At 42.5% G+C, this 27,480-nt stretch overlaps 1 protein-coding gene across 8 annotated transcripts in view; it reads right to left on the bottom strand.

Moving 5' to 3' along the window:
• Positions 1 to 14,791: 14,791 nt before the first annotated feature.
• MOGAT1 (monoacylglycerol O-acyltransferase 1) overlaps positions 14,792 to 27,480 on the bottom strand; it is a 38,726-nt gene continuing 26,037 nt past the window's right edge. For 6 of the 8 annotated variants that reach the window (XM_042950292.1, XM_042950294.1, XM_042950299.1 and 3 more), the window contains exon 6: positions 19,034 to 20,401. In XM_042950292.1, the coding sequence (XP_042806226.1) occupies positions 20,247 to 20,401 (155 nt within the window). In that variant the 3' untranslated portion in view covers positions 19,034 to 20,246. Of the gene's footprint in view, positions 15,131 to 19,033; positions 20,402 to 23,848; positions 24,398 to 27,480 lie in introns of those variants that run through there. The other 2 variants (XR_006205726.1, XM_042950297.1) reach the window with 2 other exon arrangements.

Genomic DNA, 27,480 nt, shown 5'->3' with positions numbered 1-27,480 from the left:
TGGCCAAGTTCCCACAGTTGCGTAATCACAGATCTGGGATTACAGCCCCGATGTCCTAATACTAGGTTCAGTCAGAGCATTCACTTAAAAATAATGGATATGTTAATGGGAGATTGTCTATTTACTAAATCAAGGACCTATAGTTCCCTCTGAAACAATATATTGCTTCTTAATTCTGCCTCTACCAGTTAACAATAATGAAACACCATTTTGTTTGTTGATTTTTCCCCATTTATTCAGTTCTCTCTCAAACAATGTATTGCTTCTTAATTCTGTCTTGTCAGTCAACAGTGATTGATTTTTTTTCATTCATTCAGCACTATCCCAGGCACCATGAGGAATGCAATATTATTCAGACAGAGCCCTGACCTCAAAAAGCTAAAAATCCAAACGAGGAAGTAAGACAGAACCACAAGTAAGTACGATGTAGAGTAGATCTTGGTGACACCGTTAGAGGCTACTGTATGTCATGAGGTCCCAGAGGAGTGGAGTCACGTCTGCTTGGGAGAAAGAAAAGCAAGAAAATATATGCTGACCTCACAGAGCTTCGGAGGAAGAACTTCTGGAGTGCACGGAAATTGTTCAAGTCTTCAAATACAAGTTTTCTATTTATTAACAAACATGAACTGCAAAGGAAAATCAGCAGTTTCCTTAAAATCACCCAAACAAACGATCTCTAACCACGGGACACATTTTCTTAACTGGCTGCTGAGACTTTTAGAATACTTCACCAATCCTCAGGGCAAATATATCTAACTGCACCCACGTTGACCTCAGTTGCGTCTATACTTAGAGTAAGATTAAAGTACTTAAATTCCGTTCCCTCTAAATTGATACCTTTAGCCTTCATAGTTTAAGTCGGCCGCTGTAATTGTGTAGGGGCTTTTCAAATGGCAGTGTTATATGAGTTTAATGAGACTTGATAGCTTGAAATGGAATAAATGCCTTAAAAAAACCCCTTCAGTTTATTAAGTTATAATTTAGATGTAGCAAACATCACACTTTTTAGGTGTAAAGTTCCATGAGTTTTGGCAAATGGGATGATTTTTAAAAACAATTTTTTTTTAATGTTACTTATTTTTGAGAGACAGAGCATGAGTGGAGGAGGGGCAGAGAGAGAGGGAGACACAGAATCCGAAGCAGGCTCCAGGTTCTTCAGCCCGACGCGGGACTCGAACGCACGGACCGTGAGATCATGACCTGAGCCAAAGTCGGACGCTAACCGACAAAGCCACCCAGGTGCCCCACAAATGGGATGCTTTTTATTGTGATTCCCACAGTTAGATTAGCACAGTAAAGATATGCAGAACTGAATGGAGACAGGCTAGGAAGCAGTACTTATGTACAGCTAACATTTCCAGCATGCTCCTTTGTTTGTTTGTTTGTTCTAATGTTTATTTTATTTTTGAGAGACAGAGAGACAGAGTGTGAGCAGGGGAGGGGCAGAGAGAGGGAGACAGAACCCAAAGCAGGCTTCAGGCTCTGAGCCCTCAGCACAGAGCCCAAATGCAGGGTTTGAACTCGTAAACTGGGAGATCATGATCTGAGCTGAAGTCTGATGCTTAACCGACTGAGCCACTCAGGTGCCCCTTAAGTTTATTTATTTCTAAGAGAGAAAAAAAAACCAGCATGCGCTAGCGGGGGAGGGGCATAGAGAGAGAGGGAGAGAGAGAATCGTAAGCAACGGGGGCCCCACCTCACAAACCATGAGATCATGACCTGAGCCGAAATCAAGAGTCAAACATTTAACCGATAGACACCCAGGTCCCCCTCCAGTATGCTCTTTATATACATGATCTTACATCTCCTTACATCTCCTGTCCCTATAGAAAATATTCTTTTATAATCTCTAGAGATGCGAAAACTGCAGCTTGGGGAAGTCAAGCTGGCCAGGGGCACAGACCCAGGACGTAGCAGTCTCCCAAGCAGGGAGAATTTCTGGCCTCTGTCATTAAGTAGTTTAGAGATTTGGGGAAATCCATTTGGCCCCTTAGGGCTTCATTTTTCTCACGTGTATAAAGAGAAGCTTGGACTGGCCTTCTAATCCCCCGGCACACCTCTAATTCCCTATCAGAGCCCCACCATCTTGGTTCACAAGTGGAAATAAAACGTCCGACCAGCAGTGGCCCCCCAGGGCTGAAATACTTAAACAGCCCCAGCAGTTAAAGAAACAAATAGAAATGCCACACAGGCTTGGACGGAGCCCAGCCTGCTCCCACACAGACTCTTCCCCTCTTTCTCGACATAAGCGGCTGGCACAGGGAACAAGGACAATGCCATCTCCTGGAGTTCAGGAGGCCAAAGAAACAAATGGCGAGGAAGGACATGAGGCCTCAGTCCAGCAGAACAATGTGGTCCCTGTCTTCTGTTCTGGCTTCTCCAATCTCGTCACATCTCCACAGACCACAGATAAAGAGATTTGAGTCGGCTGAACCACCCTCGTTCTCTGAGCTTTCAGTCCTGTGGTTGCCAAACCATCCTTCCAACACATCACCCCACTTTAAAGGCTCCCTCCTCCCACCACCCCGTCTCAGCAAAGTTCATTATTGTCTGGTAGTTCTGGAGGGAAGTATAAAATAAGACTGGAGAGCTGGGGATAAGTATGCCTCTTCTCTCTGCAGCATAGAGTGAGTGGAGACCTAGTTCCAAATTCTGACTCAGCTACCAAATGGCTGTGTGAATTGGAACACTCTACTATCTTTTTTTTTTTTTTTAATCGGGACTGAAGTCAACAAGTAAACTTTATTTCCCGTATAATGATATTCCTTTGGGGGTGCCAATGCTAAGAGACCTGGAGGGGAGAATTACATCTTTCTGGCCATACGTCACCTCTGTACTTTACTCTCTTTCACTGTTTAAGGCAACTTTTATCCACGGAAACCAACAGAATGTCAGGCCCTGTGGACAGGTCCAATGCGGTAAGAATTGACAGGCAAACCTAATAGGCTTAACCCTTTTCTCATTTTTGCCTATTGTTGGCTTGTTTTTCAGGGAATTTCAGTCAACGTGGTCTTCTTTGAGGCCTTTATGTACATGGGAGGTACTCAGCAAATGCTTCCTGATCATCTGTCACGGGAGCCAACAGATAAAGGTGAAAATGGCTCAACCCAGCATGGGTGATTAAAATTTAAAAATCAAATTTTGTAGGGTACAGTTCTTTGTGTAGTGGTACAATGTCTGACTTTTTTGAATCCTAAAATGTCGAACTTATCGAAGGACTCAACTTTTACCTTTGGAGGATGAGATTAAGAATAACTGCACAACACTCCTGCAAAGACCAAGAGAGACAGGACACATAAGTGCTACGCACAAGTTGTAGGGTATGGTTCCCTGACCCATTACACTCGATGGCACTCAGGGTTAAGGATTATATTTGACGAGTGCATTGAGGGTAAATGGATAAGGCAGCCTAGAAGGAGTTCTCGCTGCCCCAGGGACCCTCATAGTACTGGCCACTCCTACCACCCCAGGCCTCTCCAAGCAACCCCCAGGGATGAGGGGGTCAATATGTCGTCACACCTACAATATCTGTATGTCAAGGCACACGTCTTGAGAAGCTGTTTTAAACTTTCATACAAGTGTACAAATGGAATGGAATGATCATATTGATGTGAGTAAATCATTTTACCTTCTTTCACTCAATGACCACAGGGGACACTGCCTAATCACGGACATTACATTATTTGTAAAAACAATACAATGACATATTTTGGACCCATGATGAAAATAGGAATGCTTTTGGTTGCACAAAACAGAAAACTTGGCTTTTTCGTTCTTGCATAACAAATGCACCTTGGCTTTTTTGTGCTTGCATAACAGGGAGACTTGACTTAGACAGTTACTGCTATCGGTTTAACATTTGTTGATGCCAGAGCTTTGGGTTGGTGTCTTGGGAGATTCCTTTGGCCTTGCCCTTGTGGTTTCAAGACGGCCACAGAGAGCTCCAAAATGACATCGTCCACAGGTATCATGCAGAATCTCCCTCAGTGCACCAACTCCTTATCAGGAAGAAAAGAACTCCCCAGAAGCCCCTAACCAGACTCCCTCATATTTCATTGGCCACAACTGGAACACGTGGGCACTCTTAGCTTAGAGTAAGATTGAGAAAGCAAGTATCTGACCTGTTTAGTGGGATGCCGGTCAGGGAGGCGGGGTTTTGAGAAGCCAATTTGTAGTGTCTGACTTACTGCTCTGCAAAGCACTTCTGGTGAGAACTTAAAGGGAAATACAAGCCTTCATTTCCCAATATCATCCAAACAAAATGACTTCCGATTATTAAAACATACAAACAAAATTATTTTTAAAAACAGAGCGTCTGTGCGTTCTACAACATCTGCCAACTCTCTGTAGATATTTGGCAGCTTGGTCTATAATGGTTTGCTCAGATTTCTTAAAATAGAAGTTCTCACTTTCCCTCCTGAAAGTTTCTGGACTCTTCCAAATGCCTTCATGTCTTAAGTCTGTGAGTTCCCTCATAAACCGCCTCTTCCCCCTGGTCCGTCTGTATCTCTTCTCACTAATTACTTCACAGAGAGTCTTCTTACACATCTCGTGCACCTCTTGCGAAGAAGTAGTCTCGACAATATGAAGTAATAACATTCTTAATTAAGGTATATGTAAAATATTTTAGAATGATATTAAAACTAATAAAAGTCTGAGAATGTATTTTTCTGCTATATGCATGGATTAGCAAATCAAATCAGCAAGCCAAGTATTGGCTTATAATGAAAAGCAGCAGCCCCTGCCTCCCCTCCCCCACCCTCCATTCTCACTTCCAGAGTTGATAATTTTCAACTCACTTGCCTTTTCCTTTATGTTTTTTTTTTTTTTTTTTTTTTTTTTTAAGTAGGCTCCATGCCCAGCATGGAGCCCAACACAGGGCTTGAACTCATGACCCTGAGATCAAGACCTAAGCTGAGATCAAAAGTCGGATGCTTAACCAACTGAGACACCCAAGTGCCCCTCCTTTATGTAAGTATATCTACATTCTTTCTTTTTTTAATGTTTATTTATTTTTGAGAGAGAGAGAGAGAGCATGCAAGGGGCAGAGAGAGAGGGAGACAGAGGTTCCAAAGTGGGCTCTGAGCTGACAGCAGAGAACCCGATCCAGGGCTCAAACCCATGAACCATGAGATCATGACCTGAACAGAAGTCAGACACTTAACCAACGGAGCCACCCAGGGGCCCCTGTTTATACCTACATTCTAAATTACATGCTTAAATTGCTATTTCTTGGCTTTTTAAAAATGAGACTTCATCTGCTGGCTCTCTTCTAAGCAGTATGAGGATTTGGCTCCCTCTTACATCCCCACACCTATTTTTGTCCTCCCCTCCCCCCATTATTCTCTATAGTTATGTCACTTTCTCCATTCTAAATGCTCTTCTGTACATAGTGTTCTGTTCTTGTTTTATTGTTGTAAACTCTTCTCTTGTCTCTCTAAAGGTAAATTTTCTGAAGTTTCCCTCTCTCTCATGTTCCTTATTTGTTCTATTTCCCGTTGAAGGCATTCTTGAAACGTCTGATGATTCTTGAATCTTCCTTACAGACACCAAAATGCTGACCAGCAGCCCTGTGTAAATAGTTTATTCGTTGGTGGGCTTCAGTAGATTGTGGCAGATGGAGACCCACATAAATTGGAATCTGTGGGTCTTCTCTCTTGGGTTAGTGGGTTTCCCCACAGAGGAATTATCTATTCTCCTATTGGGGTGATAGGAAGTTGGTACTGAGGATAGTGGGAACCTAGTGTGGGAAGAGGGTGATGGGAATTACCATTCAAAATGGAGACTGTCGCTCAATCAGCTTTAAAGGCACCTCACCACCCCATCTCTCTCTACTGAGCCTGGTATTCCCAGAGTGTAAAATTTCTCCAGAATTTCCAAGAGCAAAACTCTTGTGCTCTGTTCGGGTAGGGGCAAGAGCTGCTGGCTTTAGGGTAGGGAATCTGTGAGTCTTCTCCTTAAGGAGATTTGTGACGATCCTCTTTGGTTTTGATCCCCTCCACACCCAACTTCAAATAGTTGGTGCCCTCAATGGGTTGGCCTTCCAGAGATCCTGCAATGGGAATCACCTGCTTTTTACAGGACTCTTCACCCCGACTCTCTCTGGCATTAAGTTTCTGCCTTTTCTGTTCTGGCGAGTCACTTACCACTTGTCCATCTGTTTTCCATCTTGCGAAATAGTTTTGACATCACTTTCTCCTCTTACCCCTCCCCTGCTCTCTTTGACATTTTTTTTTAATCATTTTTATTTTCACTTGAGGAGTTTCATGAAAAACAATAAAGACTTGTACCGTTCAATTTGTCACGTTTAACTGAAAGTAATAAATGTTTAATTTTTAGGGGTCCAATTTTAGCTGGGCAGACATCCACCTGTCTACTTATGTATATATGTGAGGGTCTGTTTTTGGAAACAAGAAAAAAAATACATATTTATATCTCAGGCAAGAGAAAAACTATACTTTCCAGCTTCCCTTGCTCTTGCTGTGCGATGTGGACTAAGTTCAGACCAATATCATGAAAGTGGCAGTCATGTGTGCACTTCTGAACCTTGGCCTTGACAACTTGGCACTTCTCCGCCCTCTCTCTGTTTTCCCTGTGGGCTAGAATGTGAACGGGGTGGCAGCCAGTGTCAACTGTACAGACAAGGACGACACCCGAGGGGACGGTGGAGAAACAAATGGAAGGCACTTTGTTGGGTTTTTTTTTTAATTTTTTAAATTAAGTTTATTTATTTATTTTGAGAGAGACAGAAACAGCATGAGTAGGGGAGGGGCAGGGAGAGAGGGAGAGAGAGAATCCCAAGCAGGCTCCGCGCTGCCAGCTCGGAGCCCAATGCGGGGCTCAAACTCACGAAACCATGAGATCATGATCTGAGCTGAAACCAAGAGTTGGTCGCTTAACTGACTGAGCCACCCAGGCGCCCCGGAACTTTGTTTTTGAATAAACCCACCCACCATCCTGGACTATTCACCTTCAAGCTATTACATGACAAAGAGATTAATGTCTTCAGGCGTCTGTAGTTTGCGGTCTCTCTGTTACAGCAGCTTAGCCCATACTCTACGACCCTATTCAGTAGTGCCCGAAACAAGTCTATGAATAAGCTGCACATCTATTGCCTGTGGAGATTTAAAAAGATACAGAGTCCCGGACCCCACCTTCCCAGATTCTGCTTCAGTCAGTCTGGGGTAAGTTACAGAAATCTGTTTTGTTTGTTTTTTAACTACCTAGATTTCTCTGATACATTGCCAAGCTGATGAACCACTGACCACGCCCAGTTTCCTATAAAACATTTTCCTCACATTCCTATGGTTTTTTTTCCCATTCCTCATTCATTTTCTGGAAGTCTCCATATTCTCTTCCCAATTCCTTTGTTAAAAGTCAAAAAATTGTTTAATGTTTATTTCTGAGAGAGAGAGAGAGCATGAGGGGGGTGGGGCAGAAAGAGAGAGAGGGGGACAGAGGATCCAAGTGGGCTCCGTGCTGACATCAGTGAGCCCAACACAGGGCTCGAACTCATGAACCATGAGATCATGACCTGAGCCTAAGTCGGACGCTCAACCGACAGAACCACCAAGGCACCCCTAAATATCAAATGTTAATGTCACCATAGTGGACCCTTATTTTTGCCTTTCCAGAATCTATTCACCCTGATTTCCTTTGGGGACCCACTTTCCTTTATTCCCTGTCCACGTGGTTTAGAAATCCAGCCAGCCCCACAATGTCCCCATCTCTAGGGAAGGGACACTCAACCACAGAGCCCAGGCAAGTCAGTATATCCCCCCCACCCCTTGACCACAATGATGCGTTCAGGGATGGACACAGGAGCCAAATCAGTTCAACTGAGACCCAATTCTAGGAAAAAGAGTTCTTTCTCCTTTGGGAGTGCTGATCTTGTAGGATGTGTGCCTGCTGTTGTTGGTGCCTGTCTTATGACCATGAAGGGAGTCTGACAGAGAAGTCAACACAGTGGAGAGAAGATAGATGGAGACAGACTGAGTTCTGATGATATCATGTCAGCATCTGGATCCACGCCTGAATCCCTAGACCCTTCAGCTATGTGATGGGAGGAGGGAGAGAGTGCTGCTTATTATGTATATGTATGTACATATTATATATGTATAGTTATATGCATATATTACATGTAGTATATATAACATATCATGCCTAGGTTATATCATATGTATATATGTCTACATATGTACGTATATAATACTTTTATACTTACATACAAATACATACACACAACATGATTATAAAATTAACTGTAAAGTTCAAAAGAGGACAGAGAGTTTCTAAGGGAACGAACAGGTAACATGTTATAAATAGTTTCAAAAAGAATAATCATTAGATCAACATATCTAATTAGATCAACATATCTAATATACCATTCTTCTGTTTTAACCACTATCTAGGGTAGCATTATTTCTGAATTTTCATGAAGCTCATACAAACAGACCTTTGAGCAATTATGCAAATGTCTGGGCTACAGTGTTAATAATTATCTGGTTCCAGTTCTACACTGCATTCTAGAGTTTTCTCTGTAGGTCTGATCCAGTTTTGCAGTCACTATAGGGCAATTTAAAACAAAATATGTAAACATATATAAAGATCTCCTGACCTAGAATATCAGCGATACAGACTTTCTGAGTTAAAGGCATCTGGTAGACTTTAATGTGTTCATGACAAAGACCATGATTCGGAAGCAGACTTTGCTTGCTGACATCAGGAAAATTAAGGTAGGCTTCATAGGTTGAGCTTGTCATCACTTTCCTATATTCTATATTCAAGGTACGGAGCCTATTTGCAGCAGCTATACGGTGTCCCCCACAAACTGTTCTCACCCTCCCCTGGGGTCCGCAAATCAAGTCAGGTCGGCCTCCTGTTTTTATATAGCCTGCGAACTAAAAATGATTTTCACACCTTCGAATGGTTCAAGAAAGATCAAAAGAAGGTTTCATGAAAAGTACATGAAATTTGAAACTCCACGTCCATAATAAAGTTTCATCGGAGCACGGCCACATTCACTCATTTATAATTATCTACGGCTACTTTTGCACAACACTGACGGAGTTGAGTAGTTATTGACTAAGCTATTTACTATCCTAGTCTTCCCCGAAAAAGTCCACTGAGAGACAATGTTGGAGAGAATGGGAAGTCAGTAGTCATTTTCCCGGCTATATCTGTACCTGGGGGTGACCCATGGGACCCAGTTTCGACCAATGAGATGTCAAGTAAGGTTTGCAAGAGGGATCCTGGGAAAGACAGCAAGATTTCTAGCAAAGTAAAGGAAGAAAATGGACACCTTTCTTCTTCTTGTGTTGACATTTCTATTTGCTATATTATTGGCTATATTGGTGGACGAGCTAAGGCTTTCTCGAGTCTCTGGAGTAGGAATTGATTTCAAGCAGTCTCGAGATTTTCTAAACCTAGTCTCAAGAATGGTCACTGTGGAAAGAATAAGTTAGATGCTTGTCATGGGAAACTTTCTGTTTTCTTTAGCAATTTGATCGTGGTCATGCAACCCCAGACTCCAATTGAGGGGAGTTCAACTTCAGTCTAAGTTAAACCTGCCAAGGGTCTTGGGGTGGGGAGGATAAAAAAAAACAAGTTTAAAAACTGTGTCTTAAGATTCAGTGTGCTCATTTAATGGTGGCAAAGATGTAAAAGGATCAACGATTGCTAGTTTCTATCACTCGGAACTTCTGTGTAGGAGAGAGAATTTTATTATTGTAAGTGAATACTCAAAATTGTATATTCTTATATTCAGTTCTCATTTTTATTAAGTTTCATGTGACAGTTAAGAGTCTCAAATCTCTCAGAGAGCTATTCCACATATGGTTCTTTTGGGAATAAGGCATAAAAAATAAGATTTGAATATATATATAGTTATTAATAATTATATTATTTATATAGCTATGTTTATATATTTATACTAATATAAGTATTATGTTAACTATTATGTTATTGTTTATATATAAAATATATATTTAACAAGTAAAGGGCAGAAAAAACAAAGTAAAAACAGTAAAATGGAAACCAATTTGACAATAAACTTCATATATTGAAAAAAAAAAACAAAGAATGATGAAAAGTAAAAAAAAAAACAAAAAACCTACGGTAAAGTTTATGTAAAGTTTAGGGTATTTCCTGACATTTCAGATTTCTTTTTTTTTTAATAATTTATTTATTTACTAATTTACATCAAAGTTAGTTAGCATATAGTGCAACAATGATTTCAGGAGTAGATTCCTTAACGCCCCTTCCCCATTTAGCCCATCCCCCCTCTCACAACCCCTCCAGCAACCCTCTGTTTGTTCTCTAAATTGAAGAGTCTCTTCTGTTTTGTCCCCCTCCCTGTTTTTATATTATTTTTGCTTCCCTTCCCTTATAACATTTCAGATTTCTAAGTATAACTTCAGTTCCAAAAGTTCCAGTGTCTAAGCACCCCTTCATTAAAAGTATTTTAGAAATCCATTATAGAAGAAAATAATTTCTCCTCGAAGAAAGAGAAACTGAAGCCCAGAAAAGACAGTCACAGTCACATATACACACGACACTCTCCACAGGACCCAGGCTCTTCGGGAATATTCACTGTCGTTAGTTTTGAGGCCACTCAAACAAGACAGTGCATTAAGAAGAACTCACAACAAAATCCCACTCAAAGGTACAGAGACCTTCCAGAACCTTTAAGACCATCATTCACATTGAACATACAGAGACTGAGAAATTTCAGAGTATCATAGGATACACAGCTAAGTTGGAGATTCATTTTCCAAAAATTAGTTTAAAAGCTAATCTCTGAAGCATTTAAAACAATTTTTTTAATGTTTATTTTTGAGAGAGAGAGAAAGAGTGAGTGGGGGAAGGGCAGAGAGAGAGAGCGGGGACAGAGGATCCGAAGCAGGCTCTGTACTGACAGCAGAGAGCCCGATGTGAGGCTCGAACTCACGAACCATGAGATCACGACCCGAGTCGAAGTCAGACGCTTAACTGACTGAGCCCCAGGTAGCCCTGGAGCATTTTTTAAATAAAATGCCTCCCTGTGGTCCCTCCCAAAGGTGGACAGAACGGCTAGCTGTGCCCTCAACACCAGGGCCGTGAACTATTCTGCCTTCCTGCCCACGGTGTCCCACTTTGCCTGTGACTGAGGGGGGCTTCCCAGGACGGGAGCTTTCACTGCTAAAGCCAGGCAAGTCCCGGGCCAAAGCTCCGGGCTGGTGCTGCTCTGGAGACACTTGCTTCCCTCTCTCTCCAATGAGATAGTTCTCCAGTTATGGGCCCAGAGAGGGGAGCACACGGGTCCCGCGCCTTGGTGCTTTTCACCAAGTCAGTGCTTGGTCAAGATCGTCCAATTAACTGGGAAGATGTTCACAAGAACCGGGCCCTGAACCTCTACCTCCACGCAGCACCCGGACTTCTTGCATTTACTGGCAGAAACACACCTTGCAGCCCCAGCCTCCACCCCTCCATGAGAATCTTTGAATCGCTGGGAAATGCAGGAAATTCCAATGGAATCTAGTAACCACAAACAAAGCTGAAAGTAATTCTTCAGTGGACTCTTGCCAAATAATCCTGGCAGAGACTATCCCTGATGGAACTCTGTGAATTAGCAGAAAACACATTACATACCCCAGATAGAGGATCAGACTGAAGCCACTGCATCCCTGCTTCACAAAAACTAGAGCCCAGAGCAAAGAGAAATCATGGGCAGGATGGAAGAGAAATTTCTCCTTTGAAATAATGGCCCCGGGGCGGTTTCTAAGCCTATCAAGATGTGGAAAAGGAAATAAACCCTGCAATAGAGCCAGGCCAAAAGGATGTGGTAACAGCTTCAGAGCGATTCAAAAGTTCAATGTCAACAGTTCCTTATGAAAAGCATTTTCTCTGGCCACAATTGACCAGTAGGGCACGCTGCTTTGCATAAACTCTGTCATCTAAACATCTAAACTCAGCTCTGTGGCCAAATCATCCTGATGGTTTGGTTCACGGAACTCTCAACAGTAACAGTGGAAACAGATAGTTGTAAGGATCCCAATGCCTATGGAGATTTGAACAAACGCGACTTTACCATTCTGTTTTCATTTGCCTATTTGATCTTTGCAGTCATTGCTATCGTATCATCTGTCAACTTGGCACAGCGATGGGGGCAGAGAGGGCTTTCAGGGTCTCCCATGATTTTCAGCTAAGATCTGCAACTGTCTAGCTGACTAGGTCAGAGTGGAGTCATGACAGTAATCAGGCAATAGCAAAGGTCCTAATCATAGTGGCCTGGTAGGGCTAAGAACGTGTGGGCTGTTCATGCAGGAATCACTCCTTCACATCACCAGCCAGCGGCCAACGAGAGGACGTGACCTTCCTCCCAAAGAATACCATTTCCGAGATCACACCTCTCTTAGGCAGCACCAGATGTGTTCCTGTCATCTGTTACTGAGAAGAAGACCCTCTGGGACAGGGACACACCGTGGAGTAGAATGTGAACGTTCCTTTAACGGGAAGTGTATGATGGTAAGACGTCTGTCTCTTCCCTGGGGCTGTTCCTCCTCCCAGCGTCCTCCCTTCCTTTTCAATGTTTCCCTACTTCTGTTGTCCTTGACCTTACCTCTGACAGACCACAAGAGGTCCTTAGTTGCTTCTTGCAATTTAACTTTGCCCTCTGCTTCCTTTGGAACTGCTTTGAAGGCCTGGCTATGCTTGTGTCTCAGTTTGACACGGTAGGCGGCTTGCTACAGAAACGTACGTCCCGTCTCCTGCGTTTATTTGCCATAATGATGGCACTGAGTTCAATCACCTACCTACTATTCAAAATAAAAATCAAACTCGTCCGTAAAAGTATAGCCAGTTCCCAAATGAATCACATTTGCTTTGATTCCCAGTGATTTAAAAATCTCCCTTGATTTGGGTATTATTTCAATAACAGTAATGACTATGTATCTCCCCATCAATGTCTCTATTTATGTACGTAATATATAAACCCTTCTGCAAATCCCACTGAAATTATTTAATATGACTTAACATTCTATGTTTAGGAATTCAATGTTATTTTAAAATTAAGTGAATTTCAGATGACAAATTATATGATCCCACTCTTAGAGAGTCAACCAACGTAAGATAGATGACAGCCTTCCATTATTTTAGCATCACACATAAAATGTCAATGCCAGGCCAAACTAAAGATCAAATTGCCTTTCTCTCTAGAGTTTTTAGAGATGTTGCTGATGGACTGGAGAAGGCAGGGAAGGAGACATCAAACCGGAGACATTTCTTCTTAAATTTGGAACATGTGGCAATTTCATGACGAAAAATTTTAAAAGGTGCTTGCAAACACACATATACATATACACGTGAGAAATAAAATGAACTTAAAAAAATACATGGTTGGGAGAAACGACCTTTCCCCCAACTAGTGCCCCATGCAGTCATAGCTACCAAAAAAAGAAAAAAAAAATCAAGCCTTTCAGCTACATAGGTGTTCTTAATATAACATTTTAAATGCTTAACTTGGACCACAAATATCGGTCCATTTAATGAAACTTTCTTCCTCTGTCCTGCTAATGCCGGCCACAACATTTTGCCATCTCACAATTGGTGCTCACGACTGTTCCAGTGCTGAGAATGGCCCCTGTGTCTATTGGGTCTATGTGTGGGTGGATTGTGGTGGGGGTGTGGGGGCGCGGCATTCAGAAATGTAGATGGCTTGCGAAAAGAATCGCCGGTAGAGGGACCCACCAAGAATCTTAGTAATCATGTCCCACCTTTTCCTTCCATAGGTGAAGAGTATAAGGTCACTTACCCAAAGTCACACAAGTTAGTGATGGGGATGGTGGACGCCCCAGGGCTCCTGAGCCCTACATCCAAAGCATGGGTTCTGGCCAGAGGACCTGGCATCCTATCTGAGCTCCACCCCCAACATGAGGGTTGTCTCAAGCAAAGTTCTTAGCCCCTCTTAACCCCAATTTTTTTATGGGATAAAAATAGTACTGATCTCACACGGCTATTTTAAGAGTTAAATGTCATAATGTACATAAACTCTCCTAGCTCTGTATCTGGTACATTGTAGGTGGTCAATAAATGTTGATGGGTTTTATATGACAATATTTATTATTAGCCACAGTATTAATAAAATACTGGGAAAAGTTAAAGTCAAGCAGTGTTTTTACACAATAATAAACCAGCATGTTCTTTATCCGATAAAATATTTTAAGAGTATTGAAAACACCTGTTTTGATAACACCGGAAACACCACCAGGTCTCAAAAATCAAGGCGAAAACTCTGTCATCCAAAATGCTGACATCAAAGGGAGGCGATTTTACTGCTGACACACACAAAAAAAGGAATTTAGTTTTTTGCTTCTTCCCTTATTTTGCCAAGCGGATGACCGACTCGAGTGTATAAAAGAGCTTTATTGAGGTATAACTCACATATCGTAAAATCCACCCACTTGAAGAGAGGCGTGTAGGAGTTTTTAGTGTATCTGCAGAGTTGTGCGGCCATCACCATGGTCGAATTTTAAAACATTTCATCACCCAAAAAGAAACCCCGTACCCATAGCAATGATTCCTTTGATTTGGAATCTATCAATTTTTCTACCAGTTTTTGAACATTTCTGTAACTAACAAGTTTCACTCTTATTTTTTTTTTTTTTCAACGTTTTTTTTTTTTTTTATTTATTTTTGGGACAGAGAGAGACAGAGCATGAACGGGGGAGGGGCAGAGAGAGGGAGACACAGAATCGGAAACAGGCTCCAGGCTCCGAGCCATCAGCCAGCCCAGATGCCTGACGCGGGGCTCGAACTCACAGACCGCGAGATCGTGACCTGGCTGAAGTCGGACGCTTAACCGACTGCGCCACCCAGGCGCCCCAGTTTCACTCTTATTTTGACCACGGCAGCTTCCTGTCTTGTTTCCTCTTCCTGTTCTCTGCTCTTATTTCATCCGGCACATCTGTGCTTTTCGTTCAGCTCTGCCCCTGCCTTCTGTTTTGTCTTGTCTCTCATGCAGGGCATCTAAAAGGCCGGGCTCTTCAGTATGAGAATCTGCAATGCTCACGATTCTGCTGCCGTTCCCTTGCCTGTATCCGCCCTCAAGTCCAAGTGAATTCAGCGTTGGCAAGGCGTGGAAAGAGAATCCATTCTGCTCAGATAAAACACCACACCCACACATTTACAACTTGGGCATAAAACACATTTATTGGTCACAACTTTATCAACCAAGAGCTTTTAAAAAGCACACGGCAAACACGTACGGTGTAGAAAATCTAAAAGCCCACCATCTCCTATAAAGATTTTAACAAGGAATAAACTGTTATTTCACAGTTTTCAAGTGTGTAAAGGAGGAAATCTCTTAGAAAAATGTCTCCGATTTTTATTTAGAGAATTCAACTGTTTTGTAGAAACACCATGACTGAAGGTCACTGTGGTGCTGGAGAAACTTCCGTAGCAATTTATGTTTTACGTATACTACGAAAGGAGACCGTCATTTGAACTCTCTGCATGTCCAGAGGAACACAAATGAGGATGGCAGAGGAAAAAGAAGTCTACAGAGAAGTCTGCATCTCCCACTAGATGTCATTACCATGACAGAACAGGCAGACACCCACCATAGAGACAGAGCCAGAGGGAGCCTTGGAGATCATTCACTCCTAACAGGAAGGAATGGGCCCAGGTCACCCCGCCAGTTAGTGGAGACCCAGAGGCTAAAGGGTTATTTGAAGTCGAAGTCTGGAAGGTAAAAAAAGAATAGCACAGTTGTGTTTGCTGGTTGTTTCCACGTGACCATTCCCCAGACTGGACAGATGGAATCCAACCAGGAAGCTCCACGTTGGTCTGGAAATAGACAGGGGGAGAATTGTACAGCCCTTGGGAATACAAGAAGGTCAGATTTATCTTTATTCTCAAGAGGGCCTAAGAAAATTCCTAATCAGAATCTAAGAGCCTTAAAAGAAAGAAAGAAAGAAAGAAAGAAAGAAAGAAAGAAAGAAAGGAAGGAAGGAAAAAAGAAATAAAGAAAGAAAGAAAGAAAGAAAGAAAGAAAGAAAGAAAGAAAGAAAAGGCAGCTCTAACAACCCAGCTGGATGAAGCCACAGCCAGAACGGGCTTGGGGCTCTGAGGCTGTCACTGAGGTGACCACAGTCCTCTTCCACTTCTGCTCCGACCTGTCTTAACGGTCACAACATGACCAAGAGAGAGAATCCTTCGTGGGGTCTGTCACTCATCCTGGGCATAAAACCCCTTGCCTTAGCCTGCTGCTCACTACCGAAGGCTCTTGTGGCTCAGCTTGTCGTTGAAAACTTGGATGTCACCCAGAGCACATCACCAAAATAGCTCTCGCAAAAAGGGAAAAATCAACAATGCGGTGTGCCAGTCTCACAAAAGAAACATGCTCTAGGTCCCAATAAGACAGAGCTCGCTTCGGAGTGGCTAAATCCCTTGCTTTACGAGTATTTTTCATCCCAACTCTATGTTTTGACACCTCTGTTCTACAAGAGGGTGCACGGGTTTATTCATCAACAATGACGGACGAGTGCTACCTCCCGCTCCACCAGAGAAAAGTAACACGAACATGGTTCCAACACGCACGAAGCCACTGGGGTTCAGCTGCTTCATCTGTAGAAGGAATAACCCGCAGACTGCAAAGCCCCTTCTGGCTCTAAAGCCTGGCTCCTATGACACAGGTGGCACCACAAGCATTCGAGAAAGTGCGGCCAGCCTGCTCTGTGGGCGCCAGGATCACGACACTCACAGGACACAGACTCTGCTACTGAGGAACCCATCATTCCATGAGTAAACTAGGGTTTGGGACAGACTTTCTCCTTCATATGCGGTATTAAGGCACTAAGCAATGGGTGTCTGGGAGGGATTAATGAACATTACTGACATATAAGGTGTTAGACAAATCCCTTGGTTTTTTTTAAATATAAAAAACTGCTTCTGTATTTGCCAGCCCAGAGAAACTGGAGCGAGTGATTGGCTATGTAGAAGTTGCCTTGTTTTTTTTCCTTTCATAAGATACACAAATTCTATTTGAGGTAACTCTCCCAGCCCCAGAAATAGACATCTCATCGCTTAGCTTAAAAAAATATATACAAATACAGTTTAAGAACTGGCTTATCCTTAGGCTACTGGGGAAAAAAACAAAAACAAAAACAATCAACAAATCCCACCAACACTGTTTCCTGTCAAAGGAAAAGGAGACAAATAGACCCCAAACTTGTTTTCAGATGTATCATGTACTTTGGCCATTTGTATCGTGGGTGAGGTAGTTTGGAAGAGATGTGAGGTTACATCTTCCTGTATTTCCCATGACCAAAGCGTACCTTCTACTGAAAATAGGGATTTTACTTCTAATGCTATGCATATGGGGCACCTGGGCAACTCAGTCGGGTAAGCGTCTGACTTCAGCTCTGGTCATGATCTCACAGTTCCTGAGTTCAAGCCCCACGTGGGGCTCTGTGCTGACAGCTCGGAGCCTGGAGCCTGCTTCGGATTCTGTGTCTCCCTCTCTCTCTGCCCCTCCCCCGATTGCACTCTGTCTCTTTCTGTCTCTCAAAAATGAATAAACGTTAAAAAGTATTTTTTAAAAATGCTATGCATACAATAAAGGCTCACCCTTCATCCCTGAAGTATATATACTTTGATTGTTTCCAGGGTTCTAGTGAAGGGTTTTCATAAATCATGTAGCCTCCCTTGTCCTGGTTCCCCTTGGGACCCAGCAAAACTGGCTGGCCTTTCTAAGCACTGGAGCTGCAATCTTCAATGGGAGCATAACAGACTTGACCAGATCTAGATAATTTCAACAGTTCTAACCGTTAAGACAAAGCAAATGACTCAGCCTGTGCCCAGTGTGCAAGAGAAACAGGACAAAGAAATGTCTAAGTCAAATAGCACAAACGTACATTTTCTCAAGGCAGTTAGGTCAGTTTCTCTTACTGGGTCCTGGGGTTATCTTTGTTGTTGTTATTTTTTGCTTTGCTGTTTAAACATCAGGTACAGTTGCAGAGTAGACGAGAATCTTTAAAATAGAGGCACTCTGTGTCAAACCACATTAGTGAGTACAAGATATAGCCCACAATTGTGCCGTAGCAAAAGTTCGTGTCCAAACCTTCACTTGCAATCTGTAGGACTATATGGGGCTTACAACTATGCTTTGGGTTTATGAATGGACTTCTGGCTAGATTATGACCGAGAGAGAGAGAGAGAGAGAGAGAGAGAAAGAAAAGAAAGAGAAAGAAAGAAAGAAAGAAAGAAAGAAAGAAAGAGATAAAACCCCTAAAATGTATCTAAAAATAAGATTTTATGGACGCCAGAATGGAAGTTTGCTGATGCCTAGGGTTTTGAAATGGCAAAATTCTAGCAAATTCGTCAGAGGGGAACTTTGCTCATTTTTCAGTGCCTTTGCTTTACTACCTATGGGCTTTAACTTTGTTTTATTAGATGATCCCGCTGATGTCAGGGTCAGCTTGGCCTCCCAGGACCAAGTATGAGATTAAAAGTCATAGTTTTGTGAAATCACAGAGACTTTAATGAACTTCTCTAAAGGGATGAAATTCACAGACTTTATAATAAAGGTCTCTAGTCATTGTGGCATTCTGAAAGACCGACCCATGACCAGCTGGGGTGTCATTTTCTGTAAATGGTGCTCCTTTTATACTTCGTTGGTGTTGAGTAATACCAAAAAGGATTTATAGTCGAGTTTTGTGCATCTGTTAAAAATAGGTTGTGCCCTATTCCCTGCTTTGACAAAAAATTGATCTAATTTCAAGGCCATGGGTCAGTGGACTCCTGGATTGTTCAACCAGTATGAAGCCAGAGGCATGTTCATTTTTTCCTGTGTGAAATGCTTTCCTAGTCAAGACATTACCCAGCATGATTTTGTTTGGCTGATGCTGAACTCAGTCCAGGCTCCAGCCCAGGCTTCATGTTTTAAAAATTAGAGGCCTGAAGATATATTACTAGTAAGTTAGAACAACTCCAAGAAGTTGCCCCCAAATACCCAGAGCACAAGGGGTAAAGAAGCAACATATAGCAACGGAGATCATTTGGAAACTAGACATTCTTCTCATTTATTTACCGAATACTTTACTTCACTTTTAGTGCCTAATGATCAGAAACCTCCTTTTCACTTGCATCTTATAAACTAGCCTGCGGTCTCGTCCGTTACTGGCATGAGACAATCAGACCCCGCACATTCTCTCCTTCTGAAACTGGGTCTTTTCTTAAAATAGGTTCATCCTATGGTACAGCTTTAAAAACTCTTCACCTTGGTGGGCTCATCCGTAAATATATTCACTAAACAAGTACTTATTTTGTGCCCGGCCCAGGCACTAGGGAGGTATCAGTGAACAGGAGGCACAGGGTTGCCTCTCTTTCGGACCAGACAGTTGTAACTGGACACACGACAACCAGAGAGGGCGCTTTCTTTCATAGCTGGTCTTCCTCAAAGAGGCTATTTGGAAAGAAAATTCAAATCATTTCTACGACCGTGAAAACCTTTCGGAATTTCAATGTTCTATAAAGCATGTGTCCCAAAAGACCTCCTTGTCCACAGCAAATGAACATGCTCCGAAGCAAACGACAAGCATGAATGTTTCCAAGCATGAATAGAAATGAAGAGACACGCTCTCACCCACATGGGTTTTTCCAGATGGTAGATTCATCCTATTTCAAAGACCGCATAAAAATTCTGCACTATTGTATAAGAATGTGTTGGTTGACATGACCTAAAGGGATCAAATTATCTAAGCCTGAAAAGTAACATTATTCACCCAAAAATGGTCTGTTCAAGCAGAAAAAAAAAAAAAAAAGATCTCCTCTAGCTCTGTACGGAAAATTATTTCACACATGGTCTCCTAACTGCTCCAGCTGTGGTAAACAACAGCTGTCGTACTTAGTGAAAACACTACCTTAAATTATTGTGATGTTTAGTAAAAGGGTCTAATTATTTTTTGAAGCCATCATATTTTTTTTTCTTGAGCACATGAATGATTCTAAACCTTTTCTTCACCTGCAAAATGACAGGCCCTTCCTAAACGAGGAGGATGATTAGAAGGGTCATAGTCTTCTCCACCCTTCTCCTGTAGTCACCTGCTGTATTTTTATTGCCCATGGACACTCACCAACATCTGTCACCATAAATAATATTTTCCAGTTGCACATTGGACTCCATAGCCAAAGAAGAAAATCCTTATTTAAAATATGTATTCTCCAATGGGATGTTCTCGCATCCTCTGGTGTGCCTTGTAAGCATACAGTTATTTAAAAATGAGAGTTTCGTGCTCTGGGATACCATACTTCCTCTTGTGCGCCTCAAATAATTTCTTTAGCTCCTCCATATAGGCATGATGTAACTCCTCAATCTGTTCCGTGGTTGGGTGCAGAGTCTGATGAACAGGGATTGGACGGCCAACTACAAAAATAGAGAACGTATCAGACAGGAGAAACCAAAACCCCTCCGTCACAAACCGCTGCCTCTAAAGGACGGCTCTGGAAAGATCTGCCGATCAGAATCTGTCAGGCGCGCTCACTCCAATCCCTTGTTCGTTTTACTGGCTGCCTACAGTGGTCACACCATCCTATTCGATGACAAATAAAGAACTTTCCTTCTCAGCAATTGCTGGAGTGTTAAGTACCCTGGGGGTTTTGACTCTGAGTCAAATGAGCCACTGTGCTGACCACAGCTGTGAAGTAAGAGGACATAGCTGTGTGTGTATGTCACTAGCATTCTCCCTCTGGTACAGCTGACAGCCAGGCCACAGGACCCTATTGTGACCGATGGTGAAGTCTTGAGTCATGAGGCATCAGCTCTTTACTCTCTTTTTAATGTCATCCTAAAAAATCTGAAGAATGTATATCTTCAGAGCCAAGAATCTGTACTAGAAAACACACATCATCACAAGACTCTGTTTGTTAAGAGTAGAAAACAAAACCAACCCGAAGTCTCAGTAGAAAAATTATTAAATAAGCCACAGAACAGTCCCTCAACAGAATCCTAGGCAGCAATCTTTAAAAAAAATGAAATTATATGTGTATACACACACACACACACACACACACACCGAGGTCCAAAATGTATGAAGTGGGAAAAGAATTGTAAAATAATACAGTATGATCCCATTTATGAAAAAACATTTATATTTCCAGGTGTATTATAAGCTTTAATGTATTAAAAAATCTAGGGGTGCCTGGTGGCTCAGTTGGTTAAGTGTCTGACTCTTGATTTTTGGCTCAGGTCATGAATTCAGTTTGTGGGTTCAAGCACCGCTTGGGATTCTCTCTCTCTCCCTCTTTCTCTGCCTCTCTAGTATTCTCTCTCTCTCTCTCAAAATAAATAAAAATAAACTTTAAAAGAGTCTAGAGAGAGAGACTGATAACCATTACCTCTAGGGAAGAAGGTAGAGATGGGGTAGTTTTCACTTTAACTGTATTGTAGGAATTTTCTACAATGAGAATGCAGTTGTTTTACCTGTAATTAAAAATGAACTAATTATTTTTTTAACCTGTCAACTTCTCTACATATTTCAAAAGGTGTCTAGAGTTGTCTCAGATTTTTAGAAACTACAAGATACACATGGCTTTGGCACCTGCTTTCCTGGGTCTTTCCCTGCTGCTCACTGCTCCCCCTGCTGGCCTAATGCAGCTTACTGATGCCAAGAGTTGAAAACCTACAGGATGTTCCGTGACCCGCGGCAAAGAGGTTCTTATTACCCAGGAGCAACTTGGGCATGAGCTCAAGTGGGGCCATGGGTAATAGAATGGAACTCAGAGGGGGCACAGGAGGTTTCCTTTGGTCTACCCTAAGTCATTCCGTGGTACACCCAAGGTTCAAACCCATGTCAGTAACAGGTGGTGGGTGAGTTAAGAGAAAACCAAGCAAATGTTAAGTCACAGAGAAAGAAGGAAGTAATAAAAATCAGCACAGGAGGTAAGGAGGTGCAGAGAAGGTAGTGATACACATACACATAGGACGAAATGTATTATTAAGAAGATACCTCTATCACTTTATCTCTCTAGCTATCTACCTATCTACCTACCAATCTATCTATCATCTATCTAATGATGCAATAAGGAGACATATATAGTAGATACGTATCATATCACCTTACTGCAGTATTAATATTCTTACATTGCTAAGTTTTTAAGCAGATATAGCCTCAGGAATCTCACATACAGTTCTGATAGCCTGGATGTCAAATTTACATAGAGTAGACATCAGTCCTTTGTCATTCCACAAACTGGAACTCTCTTACCGTCAGTTGTGGTTGGAAATACGGCTGAGGAGAAGGCTAATGTGGGGTGGAAGAGGAGCTGGGGCTGCACAGAAAACACTAGACTACCAAGCGCACCGAGCTACCGAGTAACTTCCTCCCTGGCCGTAATTTTCACATGTATAGGATGAAAAAGTAGAACTCAATGATCTTGAAACTTCCTTCTAACTCTGACCTTTTTGTTTCAGGAAAAAATTGAGAAATCTGCAGGTGACTTGAGAATCTACTAGCCGTTGCCAATCTACTAGCAAATGTACGGTTTTATAGAAATAGCTTCTGTTAAGTGAAATTAATCCCAAGAGAGGTCAAGTACGTACGATTATTCGAGGTGGAAGTCGGGGGGCCGGGGACTTAGCAAGAGGCACAGGGATCTAAGAAGATGTTGTTCCCAGATTACTTTAAATAAAATTCATGAATTCTGGGGCACCCGGGTGGCTCAGTCGGTGAAGCGTCCAATGTCGGCTCAGGTCATGATCTCACGGTTCATGAGTTCAGGCCCCACATCAGGCTCTGCGCTGACAGCTCAGAGCCTGGAGCCTTCTTCGGATACTGTGTCTCCCTCCCTCTCTGCCCCACCCCTGCTTGCACTCTGTCTCTCTCTCTCAAAAATAAATTAACATTAAAAAAAATTTTAGGGGCACCTGGGTGGCTCAGTCGGTTGAGCATCCGACTTCAGCTCAGGTCATGATCTCACGGTTTATGAGTTCAGGCTCCGCATCAGGCTCTGTGCTGACAGCTCAGAGTCCGGAACCTGCTTCAGATTCTGTGTCTCCCTCTCTCTCTCTCTGCCCCTCCCCCGCTCACAGCCTGTCTCTGTCTCTCAAAAATGGATAAAAATGTTAAAAAAAAGTTTATAAAAAAATTTTTTTTTTTTAATTCATGAATTCTGGGCACCTGGGTGGCTCAGTCGATTGAGCATCTGACTCTAGATTTTGGCTCAGGTCATGATCTCATGGTTGTAAGATCGAGCCCCGTGTCAGGGTCCGCACTGACAGCATGGAGCCTGCTTGGGACTCTCTCTCCTTCTCTTTTTGCCCCTCCCCCACTCTCTCTCTAAAATAAACAAACATTAAAAAAAGACCCATGGATTCTGAATTATTAATCAAGTCTTATTTCCTATGAGTTTTCCTACAGATAACTTCAATCCTGTTCTTTTCTTATTCATGGTCATTTGTATATTTCAGGTGGCTCTTCCAGAAAGCTCAAACATGCCCCTAGATACTAAATTCATCATAAGACTTTCCCCTTTAAAGTGTGAGATAGACAGCTTCCTCCTTGCCTTTCTCTTGTTTATGTGTGGGGAAACTGAGGTACTGGAAATTTCAAAACTATATTAAAAAAAACAACAAAACAGGAATTAAAAATATAAAGCTGGTGCCCCTGTCCCTCATTACAAAAATTGGACCGGGAAGCAAGAAATCTTTCTCAATTACTTTTTTTTAAAAATTTTTTAACGTTTATTTATTTTTGAGACAGAGAGAGACAGAGCATGAATGGGGGAGGGTCAGAGAGAGAGACACACACACACAATCCGAAACAGGCTCCAGGCTCTGAGCTGGGGCTCAGACTTGCCCAACGTGGGGCTCGAACTTGCGGACTGTGAGATCATGACCTGAACTGAAGTCGGACGCTCAACTGATTGAGCCACCAGGCGCCCCCTCTCAATTACTTCTTGAGGGGTAAAGACAGAGGTGACAAAACAAAACCATGCAAATCTGAGAAGAGTCCCCAGAGCCCCGGAAGACCAGAATCCTCGGTCTCCACAAAAAAGGAGATTTTTTATCACTCAGAGGAAGAAAACAAAGCTAAGCCTATGTTAGCTGCAAACTGCCCTGTTACTCTCTTTTGACAACACAAAGGGGAAAAAAAAATGGCTGCTCTCAGACATGAAACTCCTTGCCCTGGAAAAAATCAGCCAACATCTCTCCTGGTGGTAGAGTCGGGAATCATAGCTCCTGTTCACGTTCTGGTGCTTTTTAGAGCTCGTGTGTTCCATTTCCCAGTCCCATCCAGCAATTGGAGCTGAGCTACGCGCTCACGGCCTCACACAGCAAGCAGCCTTCCCTCGTTTTTATGGTGTCGTGTCGTATTGACCTCAGATGGGGAATGAGCAGCTTCACGAGCCGTTGCATAGGCAGCTGGAGAGGAGTTTGGAAATGGGCATTATTTTCTTCTCACTGAGACCAAGAGTAGGTCTTTGGCAACAAGAAATCTTTGCTGTTTTTCTTTAATTCTGAAAATTCCACAGAGTTGATCTCTCGACTGATCTCACACAGGAATTGCTCTTTCTCGGGCTGCCACACAGCTGGACCCTAGAGAAAGGCTAGGCTGTTGGCAGAGGGGGTTGGAAAGGGTCAAAATGTGGGTGCCCACGAAACCTGGGTTTATTGAAACTCTGGCTTATGGTGGAGGCTCAAATAATATGCCTGACGCGAGGAAAGAGCATGCGTGTGTGTGTGTGTGTGTGTGTGTGTGTGTGTGCTTCCATATACACACACACACACACACACACACACACATACTCAAGAACATTCATTAAACACTTACTGTGTTACACTGGGCACCACACTAATCCCCTTAACATTATCTCTTTAAACCCCTACTTGACATTTAAATTTAAATTAGGCTCCCCTTCCTTTCTTTGTATTCCAGAGAATCCCTTATCGTGCTTTTTTTTTTTTTTTCCTCATCAGGATATACTCAGACATGAAACATAATCCACTACTTTTGTCAAGTGGGTTCAAACCAGTTTTATTTTATTAAAGTACATTCCTTTCCCCATCTATAGCAAGAATGATACAATAAGCACCTGAGTACTCTTCTTCTAGACTCACCAGCTTTGAATGTTTTGCGCACAAGCGCAGGTACCCACGTGTGCACGCGCAGATATACATGTGTATTATTTTTATTTTTGTAGACCCATTTGAAAGTAAGTTGTAGACATCAATGGTTCGATTGTATTATCATCCCTAAACATTTGGCATGTGGTTCTTAAGTACAACAACACTGTCCTTCTTTTTTAATGTTTATTATTTATTTTTGAGAGAGAGGGAGAGAGCGAGCGGGAGGGGCAGAAAGAAAGAGGGAGACAGAGAATCCCAAAAAGGCTCTGTGCTGTCAGCACACAGCCTGATGCAGGGCTCGATCCCACAAACCGTGAGATCATCACCTGAGCTGAAATCAAGAGCCAGACGCTTCACATACTGAACCACCCAGGCGCCTCAAGAACACTGTCCTTTTTATTTTATTTTATTTTATTTTATTTTATTTTATTTTATTTACTTATTTTTTTAAGTTTATTTATTTTTGACACAGACAGCAAGCGTGAGCTAGGGAGGGGCAGAGAGAGAGAAGAGACACAGAATCCGAAGCAGACTCCAGTCTCCGAGCTGTCAACACAGAGCCTGACGCAGAGCTCGAACTCACGAACCGTGAGATGATGACCTGGGCTGAAGTCGGACGCTTAACTGACTGGGCCACCCAGGCGCCCCAAGAACGCTGTCCTTTTTAAATACACCATTCTCATACCCAAGGCATCTAACCTCTACACAATTATTTTGTACTTAGTTTACATTCAAACTTGATGAACTGTCTCCATGATATCCTTACAGCTGATTGCCACCCCCTACCCCCCACAACCATCCATGACAGCTGCTGTGTCTTTGAGCACTCTCTCTTTTTGGTCTTTCAGGAAATTAATATTTTTGAAGAGTCTAGGCCAGTTGTTTAACACAATCTGAATGTCCCACAATCTGAATTTGTCAATTTCCTCATGATTTGATTTCGACGAACACTTCGGCAAGGACACGTACACAGAGAGATGGAAACACGTTTAATAGCGCTCAACAGTCTGGTCAGGAAGCCCCCCGGGCTGTACATCAGCCTGTACTCTCCTATTCTGGGGGTGCACAAAGTGCTTTCTCACGTACAATGTCATCTGATCCACAGAATAACCCTTGGAGAAGACAGGACAATTGTAACAGTTTCCTCTTTAGAGTTGTAAAATCTGAGGCTCAGGGAAGACAAATGAAACCACCTAAGTCCCTCTGAATCAGACCCCAAGGCCGTATCACTTGCTTCTGTACATGTGGCTGAGGCACGACAAATGGCTTCTTAATGTCCATTTTGATTTCTTTGTGTGGCTGGGGCCTGCCATCACACTGGGCCCACAATGGAAAGAAGCAATTTCTTAATGGCAATGATTATATTTTTTTCATTTTGCCATAAATATAAAAGTGAAACAGCAATCCCTATCAAAAGAGCACCAGCATTCTTCAAAGAGCTAGAACAAACAATCCTAAAATTTGTATGGAACCAGGAAAGACCCCGAATAGCCAAAGCAATCTTGAAAAAGAAAACCGAAGCAGGAGGCATCACAATCCCAGACTTCAAGCTGTATTACAAAGCTGTAATCATCAAGACAGTATGGTACTGGTACAAAAACAGACACTCAGATCAATAGAACAGAATAGAAAACCCAGAAATGGACCCACGAACGTATGGCCAACTAATCTTTGACAAAGCAGGAAAGAATATCCAATGGAATAAAGACACTCTCTTCAGCAAGCGGTCTGGGAAAACTGGACAGTGACGTGCAGAAAAATGAACCTGGACCACTTTCTTACATCATACACAAAAATAAACTCAAAATGGATGAAAGACCCAAACGTAAAACAAGAAGCCATCAAAATCCTAGAGGAGAAAGCAGGTAAAAACCCCTTTGACCTCAGCCACAGCAACTTCTTACTCAACACGTCTCTGGAGGCAAGGGAAGCCAGCAAAAATGAAGTATTGGGACCTCATCAAAATAAAAAGCTTCTGCACAGCTAAGGAAACAATCGGCAAAACTAAAAGGCAACCGACAGAATGGGAGAAGATATGTGCAAATGACGTATCAGATAAAGGGTTAGTATTCAAAATCTATAGAGAAGTTATCAAACACAACACCCATAAAACAAACAATCCAGTGAAGAAATGGGCAAAAGACACGAATAGACACTTCTCCAAAGAAGACATCCAGATGTAAACAGACACACGAAAACATGCTCAACACCACTCATCACCAGGGAAAGAGAAGTCAAAAACCACAATGAGATACCACCTCACACCTGTCAGAATGGCTAACATTAACAATTCAGGCAACAACAGACATTGGCGAGGATGTGGAGAAAGGGGAACAGTTTTGCACTACTGGTGGGAATGCAAACTGGTGCAGCCACTC

Source organism: Panthera leo, chromosome C1 (assembly GCF_018350215.1).
Source record: "Panthera leo isolate Ple1 chromosome C1, P.leo_Ple1_pat1.1, whole genome shotgun sequence".
NCBI lineage: Eukaryota > Metazoa > Chordata > Mammalia > Carnivora > Felidae > Panthera > Panthera leo.
The sequence above is the reverse complement of the archived record's forward strand: the minus strand, read 5'-3'. Positions and strand labels throughout refer to the sequence as shown.